A 20,278-nucleotide genomic window follows, 5' to 3' on the forward strand; every position below is an offset into this window, starting at 1 on the left:
CGTTTGCCGCACTAGGTTTGTTTTTGTAATGCGTTGATATTTATACTCGTATTGAGCAGCTCGAAACTGATCTCCCCGCTCTCAGGCCCACTTACCTCTGGCTCTCTTTGACTGACTGTTAGTCAGTGTTGGTGTGAGCTACTGTACACTATAATGGCCTGGCCCTTATTTACCCAGCCTTAACAAAGAGCCCGGACAGGGGCCTGCCCGCTTGTCCCAACACAGTAGCCATAGTGGCTGGGATCAAAAGGCTCAAAGGGGGTGGGACAGGGAAGGGGATTACTACCGTTGTTTTTACAGCCCTCCCTTTTTTTTCTCTCTCTCTCTACGAAATAATTATTAACGTACAGTAGCCTTCTGGCTGTGACCGTTTTTCACCTGTAGTCCAAAAGGTGAAGGACATCAGGTTATCCACTTCACCATGCCACTTTCTCGTCTGTTCTTATCTTCTTGGGAATCTCCGTGTTCAGTTTTATAGAGCTTACGCAAGTAGCTTTAAAAGTATAGCTTTCTTGTATATCCTAGTGTTTTCATTATTGTAGAGGTTAGTTGAGCCTGAACTCTGTAATGGTATACAGACCATCTACCTCTGAAACTGACCGCCTGCCTCCTCAATTCTTTTGCCGCTTGTTACACTGTCTGCCAGTGAAGGATGATCCCAACTAACTGAAATGCCTGGCAACTGTAACTAAGGGACAGGCATGGCTGGGCTTGGTCATTGGTCGGAGCAATGGACTGGGGGCAGAGAGTCAGAGGGAAAGCCATATTGGGGGAGGGAGCTAGTTAATAGAAAATGGACTGATAGATTAGCCTAGTGATTTCAGATTAGTAAACTATCCAAATGTAGCTCTAAAAACAAGAGGAGAGACATTAGAGGAGCAAAAGAGAGTATTGTGGCTGGGTTGGGAAAGGACCCCAGGTGCAGCCCAAATGGGAGGGGGTAGAGAGAGGGAGAGATCGGGTGTATCAGAGGGAGGGGTAGAGCGCGGTTCAGAGGGAACGGGAGAGAGTGAGAGCGAGCATGTGTGTGTGTGCGTGCAGGGCAGGGTAAAGAGAGTGAGCGGGAGAACGAGAGCGAAGGGAAAAGGAACTGTAAGCCAGTCACAGCATCTCTTTCCCACTGCACCAGTTGGTGAGGGACAGCTCCTCTCTCCAAAAGGTTCCTATTTATTTATTTCGTGCTTCACTCCAGGACTGCTTTGCTGAATGAAATTGTATTTCTGTCTCTTCGGTTATTCGTTTGGCGAAAGCTGAGTTCGGCTGGGGGAATGGAAATTAGAGGAGACGCACACAGAGGACAGCATTGAAACTGGAACTCTCTGTACTGGCGGAGTCGTTTCTATTTTGCTGTGGCTGGGTTTTTGTAACAAGGAGCAGACGTACTGAAAGAGGAAGAAAGAGTCAAAAGTCCAGACAGCTGTGCCTCCCCTGAAAAACACCTCCAAAAAACGTATTTGAATGGAACGGGCATGTATATGTACTAATAATATCAATAATGGAAACATGCGCTTAAGATGCGAGGCTGACGTAAAGAGCTTTCACCCTAGGCTGTAAACAAGCGGAATGCAGATTGATCCCACATCCATCTCAGCCGGCGCCCTGAACAGAATTTCTAAGGAGACACAGTCCGAGGAGCTCTGAGACACCCAGATGTCTTTTACCGGCTCCAGTATCTATTGATCCGATTGTGTGAGACTCCTGACAACTCCTACATTCTTTGCCTGAAAGATCCTCTTTTGCAACCAGCTTTTGCCTCTCATAACTTGGAGAACGAAAGTTTCAGAAAAGTGCGTGGATTGGGATTCCAGAGACCAAAGGCAGATTTGTGGCTACACACACACATAACAGGATCCAGATTATTCTGCGCCTCCTTTGGCTTCTCTCTGATTGGGGAACATTGTAAAACATAATTCCCCCGGCGCTCTGTGGAATGAGAGCTGTGATATTAACCACCGCAGAGAGCCCTGTGTTTGTCTAGCGTGTCTGTGTTTTGATTCGGACAATAGCGGGGCGTACATGGGGTCCAGACAATGACCACGGGACCACTCACTACCCCAAAACAAGAGGATGTGCATACTACAAGACTGAGAAACAATTGCGGCTTGTCTAACAGCATTTTGGAACTTTAGAGAGGACTTGAGGTATGAACCAAACACAATGGCTAACGGGGATGTAATTACTCGTATGAATTTGGGGTTTTCCCAGTGGATCTTTCTCTGACAGTAAACAAGCTATCTGAAAGTCGAAATTATACCGACACGCTAAATGTTTTAATACTATTTTCTCTTATCTATAGTCTCAAAATAGGAGTCACATGCTCCCTGTCTTATTTAATCTGCAGTAGGATCTGCACCAGAGCGCCCTGCCTGCCTGCCTCATGTTTCTCCCCCACATGCCGACTACCCTGCTCCTCCTGTGCTTTTTGCCCTTGTGAGGACAACACCTGCTCTCCATCCCCAGTCTCCCAGTGGCAGCCCTCTTATGAATCAGGAGATGTGGCCGCAGACTGTTAGGGAGAGCAATGGGGATCCCTGCCGCCGGGATAAATGCCTGGCATAGCACCGGTAGACCTTTTTCTGTTTTTGGAGGGAATATCTTTCTTCTTTCGACAATTACCCCACTGCCTCTAAGCATGACTGATCGAAAAAGTAGAGCCAAGTCGGCAGTCCTGCTTTCCTATGGGCTGTATTGATTTTTGTCAGTCAGTGTTCATTTGATTGAGACCCAGCTATGTGAGAGCCGAGGTGAAAGAGCGAGAGAGGCTAGAACTCCCATTTGCTGAGGGAGGCTACAGGCAGACAGGTCTTCAGTTACAGTCCATCTGCATCGTGGTTGGCACAGCACAAACCTGACCCACCTGGACCGCGCCCAGAACAATGAACCAGTCAGCATTGACGACAGACCTGGTTCCCACTGCCAACAGCAGCCTGGTGGGCCCAGACCCCAACCACTCCTGTCCCCTGGGCTGGGGCCAGAACGAGGGCCTGGAGGCCTGTGTCTTGGAGACTGCTGTCATCGTTCTGCTCACGGTGCTCATCATTGCCGGGAACCTGACGGTGATCTTCGTGTTCCACTGCGCCCCCCTGCTACACCACTATACCACCAGCTACTTCATCCAGACTATGGCCTACGCCGACCTGCTGGTGGGCCTCAGCTGCCTGGTGCCCACCCTGTCCCTGCTGCACTACCCGGCCAGCGTCCAGGAGCCCATCACCTGCCAGGTCTTCAGCTACGTCATCTCGGTGCTCAAGAGCGTCTCAATGGCCTGTCTGGCCTGCATCAGCGTGGATCGCTACCTGGCCATCACCAAACCCCTGTCCTACAACCAGCTGGTGACGCCATGCCGGCTCCGCGGTTGCATCGCCCTCATCTGGGTCTACTCCAGCCTGGTCTTTCTGCCCTCTTTCTTTGGCTGGGGCAAGCCGGGTTACCACGGGGACATCTTTGAGTGGTGCGCCCACTCCTGGCCCACCTCGGCGCTCTTCACAGGCTTTGTGGTATGCCTACTGTACGCGCCCGCAGCCCTGGTAGTCTGCTTCACCTACTTCCACATCTTCCGCATCTGCCAGCAGCACAACCGGGAGATCAGTGAGAGGCGAGCACGCTTCCCCAGCCAGGAGATGGAGGCTGGGGAGGGTGGTGGCAGTGGCAGCGGCGGGGGGCACCACGCGGGTCAAGGGCCTGACAGGCGCTACGCCATGGTGCTATTCCGCATCACCAGCGTCTTCTACATGCTTTGGCTGCCCTACATAATCTATTTCCTGTTGGAGAGCTCCCACGTGCTGGACAGTCCCGCCCTGTCCTTTGTAACAACCTGGTTGGCCATCAGCAACAGCTTCTGCAACTGCGTCATCTACAGCCTGTCCAACAGTGTGTTCCGCCTGGGCATGCGCCGCCTCTCGCAGACACTCTGCTCCTTCAGCCACTGTGCAGCCGACGACAGGGACTTTGGCGAACCCAAGCCCAGGAAGAGGCCAAAGTCCTGCTCCATCTGAGGCGTTGGAGGATATTGTTAGAAAAGCAGCGAATTTCAAAGGTTACATCTTTACAAAGCTGACAGGGCTGTCCCAAAGAGAGAGAATTTAGGCTCAGACGGTTTGTTTTGAAGGATACCAATGACTTTTGCCACAGTCATGCCAAGCCATGATTTACAGGCAAATGTTAGATTGCTGAGAGAGGCTACGTTGTTTTAAAGGTTTGCTTTCTGAACAACTAAATGGATGAGAGATTGGTACTACATTTTGGCTTTAAACCTGTGTAGTGGAGTTTCGCTGGTAACCTACTGTATGTGCATCCTTATGTAAAACCTAATTTGACCATGGTTCTCAGGCTTTGATGTTACATTTTTTTGTTCCTCGACAGTCGGGTAAAGTGCTTATAAAAATACAAAGTTAGAGGTCCTCAAAATGGATAAGCACTTTCCTCAAACATTGATGGTGACCTCATGATTTAAGCATCTCTGATTTCAAGGTAATGTGGACTAAAGTGTATTGAATTTAAATACCAATATTGGACTGCTACTATAGGTCTGTGTTCTTGGTGGGCACTCAAAGGCTGAATTAGCATAGACAACATCAACATGTAATCCTCATTTGCATTACACTCCCTTTTTAGGAGTTGACATGGGGTATGTGTGTGCAAATGGCTGACTATTCACTTACTGTACATGCTCCTGGACAATGGTGTAAATAACAGCAGATGGGCTAGTGGCCTTGACCTGTTATGACAAACAAAAGTTTTGCGGTGTTTGCAGGTCTGTTAGCAAGCAGTCTGAGTGTTCAAAGACTTTCGGTCAGTCCTAAACAGAGAGATGGGGCACTCAATTTGATGAGTTACTCAATCTCCTAAAAAAATATATAAAAAAAAAACGCACACACACTAATGATTTAGTTTTATTCGATATTTGTATATTTTCACGTGTACTATTTCTTTAAAAAAAAAATCTTTGTCAATGCTTCCTATACAGTAGCTGTTTAGGAAGCAGATCAAGGGATTGGTTCTGTCCACTAATGCATACATCTCTCTCTTAATCTTTGGTTGAGTTCAGAAAAATCTGCTTCACTCTACTTAAAGATCAGCGTCATATGTATGACTCTGTTCCCTCTGCTTTTCCACGTTAAGTGCAGAGACTGTTCCCTTTTTAGGGCCTTATTGTACAAAATACAGTGGGCATGTGCAGTAAATGCACCATGAAGACTGCCTTTAGTTATGTATTATACTGTTTGATACAGCGCAGGTGAAGTCATTCCAAGTTTTTCTTGTACATTCCCAGAATGGTCCGTTTTTTTTATAGATAATGTAGAAAAATACAAAGTGCAGATTTTCAGTGATACCCAAGACTATTGTGAAATCCCTCTCTATTCTTATGTTGTAGGCCATTTGAAGTTAGACCTGTGTTGTCAGTGTGTACTTGACCGTGTGGGAAAAACAAGCAACACGGCTAACTGAACCCTCGATATCATGACTGTTTTTTTTTTTGTTCAACATTATGCTACTTAACCTGTGTAGTCATTCTCCGCTTTCCATTACAGATTGTTCTGTATATGTGCCTAAATATATATTTTTCTGGAAAAGATATCACAGAGATTTACTTTCTGTTCATCTATACACAGGGACACAGTTCTGGCTGCATGCCATTTGCGTTTTGTAACGTGACCTTCATTTGACTTGACTGAAGATCCATCATGCTTACATTTGCCGATACAGTAGGACCATCTCGTTTCAGCACTTTTCATGAGCTTATGATGAGGTCAGAAGCTTTAATATTTGTAGCGCGATTCATTATCATTTTAGGGGGCATATATAATCATAGGGGTTCTGAATTCTGCCTCAAAAGACTTTAAAAAAAAAAAACGTACCCTCCCCAATGGTTGCTTGATGTCTGAGATGACATCTTCACATTACTGTATTTGATTTATTTGATCTTGTGTGAGGTGCATTTTTCTTATTTTTGATCAAATGGGCCATATACAGTGGGGTCTGAAAGTATTGCCACCCTTGATAAAGATGAGCAAAAAATGACTATAGAAGGAATAATTCAAATACTGAGCTATAGTTGGATGCAACAATGGGGAAAATATATTATTTTCTAACACTGAGATGTCCATTACAAAAAGTTGATTTAGTGGCAAATTATTTATTTTGGGGGGGATTTTGATGTGTGCTTGGGGTTATTGTGTTGATGGAAGATCCGTTTGCGGCCAAGTTTCAGCCTCCTGGCAGATGCAATTAGGTTTTTTGCCAAAATGTCCTGGTGCCGGATAAAGTTCATGATGATTTTGACCTTAACAAGGGCCCCAGGACCAGTGAGAACAAAATAGACCCATAACATCAAATATCCACCACCTTATTTTACAGTAGGTAGTGCTGAGTGATTAGTGCTTTTTGAGGTCGGTTGTGTTCCAATTATTTTAAAAAGTCATCACAGTTTTCAAATATTTTTTTTTTTTAGACAAATGCGCAATGCATTGTGGGTTGAATGATGTAACAAAGCAGAATAAAACAAAAAGTCCCATGATGGTAGTGACTGCCCGTTACTGCTTATCACTTATTAACAATTTTATTCAAATTACTTTAATAAAATATTTCAGTTGTGTATATTACATTTGTTTTATTTGTTGACTTTATTATTTCATTCCAAGTCATCATCTCATCTCTATAGAGCTGCTGCCTGACAAATCACTATTTTAGTAGTAATTCAAATTAAACAAGGCATACTTTTTTATGACTGCTGAATACCAACTATCAATCACTTAGATCATGGATTTTAGAGGTAGAGATACATGCATCTTTCCCTCTTGATCGCACGTTCTGTGTTCACCCCATCTCCGTGTCTGCTCCACATAGACCGGACAAATAGGCACGCACGGAATTGATTATGGTCATTGTAGTTAATTACCAAGTTTAAACTATGTAGAATATTTGCCTGTTTTGAACAAAATGGAATTCAAATAATTGAACAGACGTTGGTCAATGAGTTGTTTAGAAAACGAAAAAGAATCAACATTTTGGTTTATCGCGCAGCATATTATTTCTAGGGTTCTTTTCTGCTTATGCATTCTCATTCTCATTTCGACACCAAACCCACCAATGGTGTCCGAGGTCAAAGAGCAATGTTTTCATCTGACCAAAGCACTGGTTCCAATCCAACTGCCAATACCATTTAGAAAACTCCAGGTGTTTTACATTTGTTGGAGGACATGAAAATGGTGCTCTTTAGCCACACACACCAGTGGTGGGTTTGGCATCAAAATGAGAATGCATAAGCAGAAAATAACCCCATACCTACTGTAAAATATGGGGGTGGATTTTTGATGTTATTAGGTTATTTTGCTTCCAGTGGTCCTGGGGCCGTTGTTAAGGTCAAAGACCGGAGCCAGACATTTGACAGCAAATGGATATTCCAGCAAGAAAATAACCACAGGCACATGTCAAAAACCACAAAGAAATGTTTAATTGGCCTCAAAATCAACATTTTGCAATGGCCACATGGAACGACACATACTCCCCCAAGAAAATCTTATGGAAGTTTGTTCTGAAGTGTCTGTCCTATATCTGAGATTTTTTATATATACAAAACATTTTTTACCTTTATTTAACTAGGCAAGTCAGTTAAGAACAAATTCTTATTTACAATGACGGCCTAGGAACAGTGGGTTAACTGCCTTGTTTCGGGGGCAGAACGACAGACTTTTACCTTTTCAGCTCGAGGATCCGTTCTAGCAACCGTTCGGTTACTGGCACGACGCTCTAACCACCAGGCTACCTACTGCCCCAAAATATATAAGAAAGATCAGGAAATGTATTTAACCCCTTATTTCTGTCACTAAACAGTCTCCATATATGCTTCCAAAAAAAACAATTATGCGTTACCGGGTGACTTTCATACGAGTCTTGTGAGGCCTAGAACAAAACCGACATGTAAGTGTTCATGAGAGACCTTTCCACGGTTGTAGCCCAAACTGTTCAGATGCTACAGACAGAAGTTGGCACGTTGGCTGTACCGACTTCAGACGAGTCCCAAGTCGCTTGTGGGGGTCGTAAACGGAGAACACCGTTGTATTCATGAGACTCATATTTCCATAGAGGGGTCATAATAGTTGTTAGGCCAAACCGTTTTGTGAAAAGACTGATTTTCAGGATGTCTCATGGTCTGACAAACACTGCTCTAGCTCTGTCACCTTTCACCGCAGATGCGGAAGTGCAACGTAGGTGGTTGCGGTGGATTGAGATTCATCCAATGCTACAAAAGAATATATATGGTGGATTTTTATGGGGATTTTTGTATTATACTAATTAGATTTACGTGGGGGCTGCAGACTTAAGGGGTTAAGAAATCTACCGTCATAGAGCTGGGACGATAAACAGAAAATCACCTACATTGCCTTCCTCTTACCGAAGCATTTAGCCTACGTTGGTAATTTTCGGTGATTTTTGCCACACAACGTTCCTGTAGATTGTTCTTAAACCATTGTTTTTTTTTCAACAGTAGTAGCCTATGCATTATGTTGATTCCTGCAATGAAAGTACAGTATCTAGTTATCCCGGTTTTGCTGCCGGCTGCTCTCGTTCCCTCTTCGCGCTGTGTGCACGGAGGAGGCAGAGATGCATTCTGAGAAGCACAATCATTATGACCGTTGCTCAAAGTGTTGTTCTAGTTACCGAGAGGAGAGTTGCAGCATTCTGTGAGTCGATATAATGTATTTCTCACCTCCTAATATCGAGTTCACGGCACCACTTTACAACCGGAGTGGGGTGTAGTTAATATGATTTGAACGCACCCGGGTAGCAGAACCGAGCGGAGCGTGTCATTTATAGCGAATAGGCCTGCGTCAATTAGCCTAGGCCTAGCACTGGAAAGTTTGTGTAGAACATTAGCCTACATTAACTGATAGATTAATCAATTAGCCATGTAGGCGAATTGATTATTCTATCTAGCAACAATATCATAGTTAGAGTTAGCAATCTAGCTAAGTGTTTTGAGTTCCCCCTTCCTCAGGTGGCCAATATGCACAAAGATGCTGGAAAAATCCTCTGAAAAGCAAAACAAAACAAAAAATCTCATTGTGGATCCTATTTTGACAGGTTGAACATCAAAATGTCAATCATGCAAGTCATGGATATGTTAGATGACGTACCGTACCTTTTGAATCATAGGCTATCATCTCAGTTATCTTTCCTGGCCTGCTGCTAATGTAAAGTAACTGGCCATTGGAAAAAATATATATATTTGATCTATTTGTTATTGAGCAAAATAGTTACATATATCACAATATTACTTTTCGTCCATATCGCCCAGCTGTAGTACCTCCCCCCAAAATAATTTAGCGTAATTTATCGCTGATTTTGTTATTGCAAAAAAAATGTATATATTTATCGTGATTATGTATGTTTTTCCATATCTCCCAGCTCTAAATCATGCCATTTAAGGAATTAACACCCAAATTGTTATTTTAGTTGACTTGGATTCTCTCTAGAATTACGCCCAGATGACTTTGTCTTCACACTAAAGCAAATCACTTGTGGTCAAGAGAATACAACAAACATTGTGAGATCTTTTGTGATATATGGTAAATCAATATTGTTGACAAGCTAAATTATATCTAGGTATTGCTTTACAGTAAATCTTGTGCTGATGGTTTCGTGAGAATGAATTGATTCCACACCACAGTAACACTAGTGGAATGTAGTTTCATTCTAACAAGCAAGTTATTGTACTTATTGATAATGTACCACTTTAACTTGACTTTTTGTATTTAGAAAACAGTTTGTGGTTACTGTTATACAATTATATTGACACTGCAAATAAGTGTTTCCCAATTAATTGAGTTTTCATGAAGTAAGTGTTACCCAATTAATTCAGTTTCTTTTCTGCCAGTAGTTTTTTTTATACCCATGAGCCACTGAATAGGCTATTCACCTTTCCATGTGTATTGTAATGACCAAACTAGTTTTGAATTTCTTTCTGATGTGAAGGAAATACAAAAAAAACTGTCCGAAAAAAACTGATTTCAAGTGCATTCCTTAGGGTGTTGTATCTTAAAGATTTGATTATTACAGTACAAAGTCTATTTATTTTATTATTTCAAAATGGATACGCTACTTGTTAAATAAGAGTATGTATAGTGTGTCTGTCGGTTTTATCCTGCTGTACATATGTGTTCAGGCAACAAACAAAAAACCACAAAACAAATCTTATGACAAAATCTCGACCAGTGATGACTCATACCTTTGTGTTAATTCAACTAGGCTGCTGTAGCTATATGAAGTAAGATGTTTTTGATTAGACGACAAATCGAGAAATTACACAGTATCTATTTTTTTATTTCTGAGATTTTGTCAAAGGCTGTGGTTTTGCTGTTGATGCCAATCCAATAAAACTGAAAAATAATGGGATAAATAAAATCCAGAAATATTGCCTTTTTGAACACTGCCTTGAGTTCTTGATGTGTATATTAACATTTTACTGGTGGTGGGTTTGACTCTACTTTTGTAAAGTGATTTTTTAAAAAGCAGGCAATGATTGAAAGGCTGATTTGCCTGGCCAGTTTCTGGGATAAAGTACCAGTCAAATGTTTGGACACCTACTCATTCCAGGGTTTTCTTAATTATTTTTTTTCTTCTACATTGTAGAATAATAGTGAAGACATCAAAAATATGAAATAACACATATGGAATCATGTAGTAACCATTTTTTTATAAACCAATTCAAATATATTTGAGATTCTTCAAAGTAGCCACCAAGTAGCCTTGATGACAGCTTTGCACACTCTTGGCATACTCTTAACCAGCTTCATGAGGTAGTTACCTGGAATGCATTTCAATTAACAGCTGTGCCTTGTTAATTTGTGGAATTTCTTTCCTTCTTAATGCGTTCGAGCCAATCAGTTGTGTTGTGACCAGGTAGAGGTGGTATACAGAAGATATCCCTATTTGGTAAAAGACCAAATCCATACTATGGCAAGAACAGCTCAAATAAGAAAAATGAAATGACTGTCTATCATTACTTTAAGACATGAAGGTCGGTCAATCCTGAACATTTCAAGAAGTGCAGTCGCAGAAACCATCAAGTGCTATGATGAAACTGGCTCTCATGAGGACCGCCACAGGAAAGGAAGACCCAGAGTTACCTCTGCTGCAGAGGATAAGTTCATTAGAGTTAACTGCACCTCAGACTGCTTCCCAAATAAATGCAGACACATCTCAACCTCAACTATTCAGAGGAGACTGCGTGAATCAGGCCTTCATGGTCGAATTGCTGCAAACCACCTCTAAAGGACACCAATAAAAAGAAGAGACTTGCTTGGGCCAAGAACCACGAGCAATGGACATTAGACCGGTGGAAATTTGTCCTTTTGGTCTGATGAGTCCAAATTTTAGATTTTTGGTTCCAACCGCCGTGTCTTTATGAGACACGAGTAAGTGAATGGATGGTCTCTGATGTGTGGTTCCCACCGTGAAGCATGGAGGAAGAGGTGTGGTGTTGTGGGGGTGCTTTGCTGGTGACACTGCTATTTTTTAAAATTCAAGGCGCACTTAACCAGCATGGCAACCACAGCATTCTACAGCGATACGCCGCCCCATCTGGTTTGGCTTAGTGGGACTATCATTTGTTTTTCATCAGGACAGTGACCCAAAACACACCTCCAGGCTCTGTAATGGCTACTTGACCAAGAAGGAGAGTGAGTGAGTGCTGCATCAGATGACCGGTCTTCCACAATCACCCGACCTCAACCCAGTTGAGATGGTTGGGGATGAGTTGGACCACAGAGTGAAGGAAATGAAGCCAACAAGTGCTCAGCATATATGGGAAGTCCTTCAAGACTGTTCAAGAAAGCATTCCAGCCTTATTCTAAATTGCGTTACATAGTTTTCCCCCTCTTCAATCTACACACAATACTCCATAATAACAAAGCAAAAACACGTTTTATTTTTTGCAAATGTATTAAAAATATAATAATGCATTTTCACATTTACGTAAGTATTCAGTCTCTTTGCTCAGTACTTTGTTGAAGCACCGTTGGCAGCGATTACAGCCTCTAGTCTTCTTGGGTATGACGCTACAAACCTGGCACACCTGTATTTGGGGAGTTTCTCCCATTCTTCTCTGCAGACCCTCTCAAGCTCGGCCAGGTTGGATGGGGAGTGTTGCTGCACAGCTATTTTCAGGTCTCTCCAGAAATTTTAGATCGGGTTCAAGTCCGGGGCCTGCTGGGCCACTCAAGGACTTTCAGAGACTTGTCCCGAAGCCACTCCTGCATTTTCTTGGCTGTGTGCTAAGTGTCATTGTCCTGTTGGAAGGTGAACCTTTGCCCCAGTCTGTGAACCTGCTCCAGAGCGCTCAGGACTTCATCAAGGATCTATCTGTACTTTGCACTGTTCATCTTTGCCTCGATCCTGACTAGTCTCCCAGTCCCAGTCCCTGCCACTAAAACAATATCCCCACAGCAAGATGCTGTCACAACAATGCTTCACCATAGGGATTGTGCCAGGTTTTCTCCAGATGTGAAGCTTGGCATTCAGGCCAAAGAGTTCAATCTTGGTTTCATCAGACCAGAGAATGAGTCCTTTAGGTGCCTTTTGGCAAACTCCAAGTGGGCTGTCATGTGCCTTTTTTTTTTTACCGATGAGTGGCTTCCGTCTGGCCACTCTACCATAAAGGCCTGATTGGGGGAGTGCTGCAGAAATGGTTGTCCTTCTGGAAGGTTCTCCCATCTCCACAGAGGAACATTGGAGCTCTTTCAGAGTGACCATCGAATACTTGTTCACCTTCCTGACCAAGGCCCGTCTCCCCCAGTTGCTCTAGGAAGAGTCTTGGTGGTTCCAAACTTCTTCCTTTTAAGAATTATGGAGGCCACTGGGTTCTTGGGGACCTTCAAAAACGTTTTGCTACCCATCCCCAGATCGGTGCCTAGACACAATTCTGTCTCAGAGCTACGGACAATTCCTTCGACCTTATGGCTTGGTTTTTGCTTTGACATACACTGTCAACTGTTGGACCTTATATAGACAGTTTTGTGCCTATCAAAATCATGTCCAATCAATTGAATTTAACACAGGTGGACTTCAATCAAGTTGTAGAAACATCTCAAGGATGATCAATGGAAACCGGATGCACCTGAGCTCAATTTCGAGTCTCATAGCAAAGGGTCTGAATTAATATGTAAATAAGGTATTTCTACCTGTTTTTGCTTTGCATTATGGGGTATTGTGTGTAGTTTGATGAGGAAAACATTTTACTTAATCCATTTTAGAATAAGGCTGTAACGTAACAAAATGTTTAAAAAGACTAGTGGTCTGAATACTTTCCCGAATGCACCGTATATCTGGTCTGTAGGGTTGTTTGTTGCCATTCAACTCCAAGGCAAACAGAGTTCATCTCTAGACCAAGGGTTAGCCGGCGTTGTAATGCACACACAGCAAGTCGTGCTCTCTATCTGGGGCTGGATTTCAAAAGGTTACTGCCTGCAGCCTCTGAAAGGAAACGAGATATGTGCAGTTAGAGAGGAAAAATAATGTGACCTTTTTTTTACCTTCATCTAATGAGCACATCAAATGTTTGTCTGATCACAGAGGTCTTGGGACTTTCGGCGGTCATGAATAAACGATGAACCAGTTCACCCTTACAACGACTTCTCTACATTTTCCCATGGACTTTTTAGTCATTTAGTGGACGCTCTTATGCAGAGCGACTTAGTTAGTGCATCCATTTTAAGGTAGCTAGATAAAACTATCACAGTGATGGTAAGTACATGTTTTCATCAAAGGCAGTTCCCGTGAGAAATGAGTGCATGTGCAAATAAGGAAAACATTTTATGGGAGTTGGGTGCCATTGGATTCTCTATTCTCCTTAGTTGGGTAGTTAGGGAAAGTGTAGTTGTGCCGTGCGGAAATCATAATCAGAAAGCTTAATTTGAAATGCTTTTGTGGCTCTTTTTTTGGTGTGCATACACCGGTTAGGTGGTGTGTATCATGCGTACACAACTGTACTTCTCGTTGAAGACCGCAGGGGGTTGACTGTAAAATACCTTTTTAATGGACAATGCGGGCTGAGGCTATGCATATACTTTGCCCTTTCCTGACATTGGAGCTAATGCACACGTGTCACTGGCGCTCACACCATAGAGAGGCGCTCGCTATTTGGCAGCGCCTTCATTACCGCTTCACCTCCGCTGCTGCCGGCTAATATTTCACCGATGAAAGCTGGAGGCCAGATGCAATTTGTCTGGTGAAATCCATACATTCAACTCTTAAATCTCAGTCAAGTGGCTCACGCTCACTCTTTTCCCCTTGGTGTAGGACGTTTTGATTAGCCAGGCATTTGAACCAATTCAGACGGTATAGGGAAACGGTTTTCTATGGTTACGCTGGGTAACACATTTTTCTTGTTTTAAATCAGTCCCTTCTCAGACTGGTGTTGAGCATGCAGAGAGCTGTGGCAGCCATTTTGACTTGCTCTCATATGACTGTGTAGTTGTTACTGGTGGCTTTTAGCTTTGTCCCTTTCTCTCTTTCTCTCTTTCTGACAGCCCTGCTGTGCTCGACTTTCTCTTAAATGGCAGAAAGCTGAGGAAGGAGTCTGGTGTCTCTGGGGTGCTTGGTCGGTTGATCACCTTCAATGTTCGGTGGCGCTCGCCCTCACCTGGCTCTCGACATGGCTCAGTGGGTGGCGGTTGCTTAGCTGCTGATATAGGCTTCACACTTAGCCTTCAGTAAAAAAAACTACAAACCACACACACACAGGGTTAAAGTTAGCAAGGTGCTGACTTGCTGGGTTGAGTTGAGGCTAACTGGGAGTGAAAGTTTAACTTGGTTATTATTCCATGGAGGGTATTTTTTTGCCTATTTGTTACACAACAGAGCACACCTTTTTAAAGCTATTTCTTCCAGGAGGTCACATTGTCACCTGACCCTGTGTTTCCCTCAACATCGATATACCCGGAAGTCTGATCTTATTAGCTCGACCTCTTGCTGTGATTTATGTTGCTCGGTTGTCTCTTCAACACATGCTGCCCCTCGCTCGCGTCAATCACATCTGTCTTTACTGTTGCGTTACACGGCTGAGGTTTGTTGTGTTAAGTCAACACATGGCCATATATCAGTGTTTCCCTTAAACCATTATTTGCCCTTTGCCTCATCCCTCCCTCTTCTGGAATATAGCTTGCTGCCAGCCTTTCATCCATATGCATGAATCCCGAACCAAGAAGACCCGCTGAATATTCATGGCCAAACCCTCTCTATGCCGACTGTATTATGAATTCCCTTTATTATTAATCTGTGCAGCTGCACCGCTGCTGCCGAGGAGGGTCGCCTCGCCCTCCCATCAAACGCACTCCTGGTGAGCCGGCAAGGACGGTGTACTCGCGAGGATGAACACCTGCACCCCTCTGAGAGGTGAGGCGAGGCGGAGATGCCCTCGAATAAAAGATGAGCTATTCACACCCCTCGTCAGAGACAATGGGCCTTTTCCATGCCTCCCATACAGCTGTAATGGCTACTCTGCATAAGGGGTTGGGAGCATCACCCCTCACACACACACACACACACACACACTATACCACCACTACATACACACACTATACCACCACCACACCCAGCCCTATGCATTTTAGATGGGGCAGCTCTGCCTCTTTTGAAGGGCTTGGAGTGTGTTTAACCAAACAGGTGCTCGACACCCCCCCCCAACTTTACACGAGTGTCTTGGTGTGTGAAGGAGCAGCAGGAGTATCTAGTGGTTAACATTAGGTGACAACTGCAACGTCGGAGCCACTTCAGGGTCGTCTGTACCATCATGCCCACTTGACAAGAAGAGAAAACATCCTAACCCCAGGCACTTGTGTAGACCTGAGAGGATTGGGAAAGTGTGATCCATCTGGAGGGAATTCCACCACACTGGAGCTATGCTTTTACCAAATTCCTTATACATTTGCAGTCTTTTCACATCTACGCAAAGTGCCTAGGGTTGGGATCCAAGGATTCACTTGGAATTTGGGAAGAATGGTCACTCATCCCAGACCACTATGTTTAAAAAAACGATTGTTCACATAAAACCGTCACTGCTTCTCCACCACCGTAACCCTACGATAGCTGCAAAGTTGCGGCACATTCAGAGGATCCGTATGTGTGTGGTGTGTGTGTGTGGTGTGTGTGTGTGTGGTGTGTGGTGTGTGTGTGTGGTGTGTGTGTGTGTGTGTGTGCCGTTCTTCCCTACGGCTCCAGAGCGCTGCTGACGATGGCAGATGAATGGCCTGCGGTCTGTTGACGCTAACGTACACCGACAGCTGCCCACTCGTTGCTATTAGGCTGGTCGCATGCCCGCCTCGCCAACTAGCGCCATCTGGATGCCCGTGTGGGTTATATCAGAGATATGGGGGGTTGGCGTGAAAGCCTACCACTATGTATACTACAAGCATGTATAATGTAGTAGATGGCGATAGGTTACTGTTGTACCCAGCTGGGAGATTTTTGAACAGTGTTTTTCAGTGGTGATACCCTGTGAAGTGGGGATATGACAGTTTGCGTGTCGCTGTCAATGGTACAAGATGGAAGAAGGTTTGAAAACTGCCTGGGAAAATGGAAAGAAACAGACCTCACTCGAAAGGAGTGTTCTCATCTTTGGTTGCTGGGTTGGAATTGAACTAGTTCCCTCTTCACTGTGTACTACGTAGCTTGCGGAAATCGACAAAAGGGGATACTATATGGTAGTGGACTACTAAATGCACTATTGTGCCTAAAGCTTAGGGAACTTTCCACTTTTCAAAAGTTGGATTCTGGCAAATAATGAATTTGGTCTCAATTGTATCATCTGTCTTTTTCTGTTTTGTCTGTAAGCTCAATTGGAGAAAAATAACTTACAGAATCTCTCCCCTCTAGCACAATGCCGACTATATGGCTATCTCACTTATGAAAACCCATTTCGGCCAATGTTATTATTTGGGCACTATGCTTGCTGAGGGGAGAAGGCCAATGTTACAGATATGGCTCTAATGTCCATATCTTCACATTAGAGCCAGTCAAAATTACTTTTTGGTGAACGTGCCGGGACATGATGATATTTTTAGCCTGATGAGATGTGTTTTGTGTTGGTGTGCACGTGAGTGTGTTTTTATTTATATATATATATTTATATATATATTTATATATATATATTATTTATTTATATATATATATATATAGCTCTGCCCCACCGTGTGTCAGTGCGGATGCCAACCAGCCCACACATCGTGCCCACACCTCCACCGGGTGGGGGGCCAACCTTTAGAGAGACGGACAGATTGGAAAAATAGAAACAGAGAAATTGAGATATGGGGGAGGAGAGAGACATTTTGTTAACAAGGAACGTGGTGATATAGAGAGACCGAAAGAAGGACAGAGAGATGCTCAGCAAAAAAAAAGATCCCCGTTGATAGAGCGAGAGAGATTGGGGACAGAGAGAGAGCACATGTTTTTGTATCGCCATATTTTTTTGAATTTCTCTGTTCAAGCGCTGCTTCGTGAGGTATAGTGGTCGTTGAGTGATAGATTGACTCTGTGATTGATAGATTGCGGCAGGAGGAGAAGCTTTATTTCTTTCTCTCCCTCCTTCGTTCCCTCGTGTTTTTCACGCCAACCCAGCATGCTGCTAAGCCGCAGGTGGACTAAGCCCGGACAGACCGACTCGGCCGATAGACAGACTCTGTGTCCACCCTCACCCGAATAAGGGCATCTAGCAGAATTAAATATGAATGTGATTATTGCATGAAATAATCTATTAACAATATTTAAACACCATAAGACCAGAGAGAATCCCGCAGCCGGCCCTCATGTCCCCTTCTGTGATCCCAAAGGCAGTGTTTCACATGCTAATATGACCAGCGCACGGCATTATGCAGTTGATTAGCGTCCTCAAGCCGGCGTCAGTATGGCCACAGTCACGGCGGTGGCATTTGCACAGTGAATAGGGAACGTGGGACGTGCTCCCTGGTAGTTTTGTCGCCCAGGTTGGCTTGAGATGAGAATTTTCCCCCAAAAGCGCTGTGTTCTGTCCTTTGTTCTCACATGACCCGCACACTTCTCTTCTCAAACACTTTTCTCTACCACACATGGAAATCCTGTCCAGGTTAGCACTAGAGGATGACCAGGAAGTGGAATTAGCCATGAGCACGTGCCGAATCCGATTGCCACACCCCTATAATATTATACTCACCACACAGTCAAAACATCTTCAAAACATACAGGCTTTCTTGCGTAGACGTGTATATTTTGTATATATATATTTTGCGGCAGGTAGTGTTGGGCCAGTAAGCGATAGGTTGCTGGTTCGAATCCCAGAGCCAGCAACGTGGAAAAAATATCTCGTTCTGCCCTTGAGCACCCCTCAGTTAACCCACAACTGCTCCCCGGGTGCTGATAATGTGGACGTTGATTAAGGCAGCCCCCTCACCTCTCTGATTCAGAGAGGGGTTCGGTTCAATGCGTGAAGACACATTTCGGGTTGAATGCATTCAGTTGTGCAACTGACAATGTACTCCCATTCCCTATACAGCATAGTCTCACCTCTCTCTCTCTCCACACAAAATGAACAGGGCACAGTGAGTCCACTGTGGTTAGAAACGGAGCAGGGTCACTGACGTGAAGGAGAGGAGTGTTTTATCATTGTGGTCTACCTCTCCTCTCTCAGGTGGCTATGTGTCCACTATAAGACCAGCTGGAGACGGAGGAGCAAAATGAGCTTCAGATGTTCTCCTCTCCTGCAGGAGGGAGAGGGGGGGAGGGAGGGAAGGAGGGGAGGGAGGGAAGGGGAGAGGGGGGAGGGAAGGAGAGAGAGAGGGGAGAGGGAAGGAGAGAGAGGGGGGGCTGAAGCAGAGGGGAAGGGAGCGAGAGGAGGAGGGAAGGAGAGCGAGAGGGGGAGGGAAGGAGAGAGAGAGGGGGGAGGGAAGGAGAGAGAGAGGGGAGGGAGGGAGGGAGGGAAGGAGAGAGAGGGGGTGGAGGGGGAGGGGAGGGAAGGAGAGAGGGAGGGAGGGAAGGAAGGAGAGAGAGGGGGAGAGGGGGAGGGAGTGAGGGAAGGAGAGAGAGGGGTTGAAGGAGAGAGTGGGATGGAGGGAGGGAAGGAGAGGGAGGGATGGAAGGAAGGAGAGAGAGGGGGGAGGGAGGGAGGGAAGGGTGAGAGAGGGGGAGGGAGGGGAGGGGAGGGAGGGAGGGAAGGAGAGAGAGGGGGGGAGGGAAGGAGAGAGGGGAGGGGAGGGAAGGAAGGAGAGAGAGGGGGGAGAGGGGGAGGGAGTGAGGGAAGGAGAGAGAGGGGTTGAAGGAGAGAGAGAGTGGGATGGAGGGAGGGAAGGAGAGGGAGGGATGGAAGGAAGGAGAGAGAGAGAGAGAGGGGGAGGGAGGGAGGGAAGGAAGGAGAGAGAGAGGGGGGGGGAGGGAGGGAGGGAAGGAGAGAGAGGGGGGAGGAGCGAGAGGGAGGGAGGGAAGGAAGGAGAGATTGAGGGATGGAGGGAGGGAGGGAAGGAAGGAGAGAGGGGGGAGGGGGGTGAGGGAAGGAGAGATGGAGGGAGGTGAAGGAGAGAGAGATGGATGGAGGAGGGAAGGAGGGGGAGGGATGGAAGGAAGGAGAGAGAGGGGGAGGGAGGGAAGGAAGGAGAGAGAGAGGGGGAGGGAGGGAGGGAAGGAAGGAGAGAGAGACAGGGGGAAGGAGAGAGAGAGAGTTGGGGGGAGGGAGGGAGGGAGGGAAGGAAGGAGAGAGGGGGAGGGAGGGAAGGAGAGAGAGGGGGGAGAGAGGAGGGGGAGGGAAAGAGGGAGGGAAGGAGAGGGGGGAGGGAGGGAAGGAGAGAGAGAGGGGGCGGGAGGGAGGGAGAGAGAGGGGAGGGAGAGAGGGGGGAGGGAAGGAAGGGGAGAGAGAGGGGGGAGAGAGGGGGAGGGAAGGAAGGAGAGAGAGAGGGGGGGAGAGGGGGGAGGGAGGGAGAGAGAGAGGGGGAGGGAAAGAGAGAGAGAGGGGGGGAGGGAGGGAGAGAGGGGGGAGGGAAGGAAGAGAGAGAGAGGGGGGAGAGGGAGGGAGAGAGAGAGGGGGAGGGAAAGAGAGAGAGAGTGGGAGGGAAGGAGAGGGGGGGGAGGGAAGGAGAGAGGGGGGGAAGAGGGAGGGAAGGAGAGAGAGGGGGGGAGGGAAGGAAGGGAGAGAGAGAGGGAGGGAGGGAAGGAAGGAGGGAGGGGAAGGGAGAGAGAGAGGGGAGGGAGGGAGGGAAAGAGGGGGAGGGAGGGAAGGAGAGGGGAGGAGGAGGGGGAGGGAGGGAAGAAGAGAGGGGGA

The 20,278-nt window shown here is 45.6% G+C and overlaps 2 protein-coding genes across 6 annotated transcripts in view; both read left to right on the forward strand.

Moving 5' to 3' along the window:
* The window catches only part of LOC118387542 (rab GTPase-activating protein 1-like), a 157,256-nt gene that overhangs the window by 69,174 nt on the left and 67,804 nt on the right, over positions 1 to 20,278 (forward strand). The window lies entirely within an intron of this gene.
* On the forward strand, positions 1,007 to 10,420 carry LOC118387556 (G-protein coupled receptor 52-like). The gene has a single exon (XM_035776033.2). The coding sequence runs from the start codon at positions 2,877 to 2,879 to the stop codon at positions 3,993 to 3,995; it is 1,119 nt and encodes a 372-aa protein (XP_035631926.1). The 5' UTR covers positions 1,007 to 2,876; the 3' UTR covers positions 3,996 to 10,420.

This window comes from Oncorhynchus keta, chromosome 1, assembly GCF_023373465.1.
Source record: "Oncorhynchus keta strain PuntledgeMale-10-30-2019 chromosome 1, Oket_V2, whole genome shotgun sequence".
Lineage (NCBI taxonomy): Eukaryota > Metazoa > Chordata > Actinopteri > Salmoniformes > Salmonidae > Oncorhynchus > Oncorhynchus keta.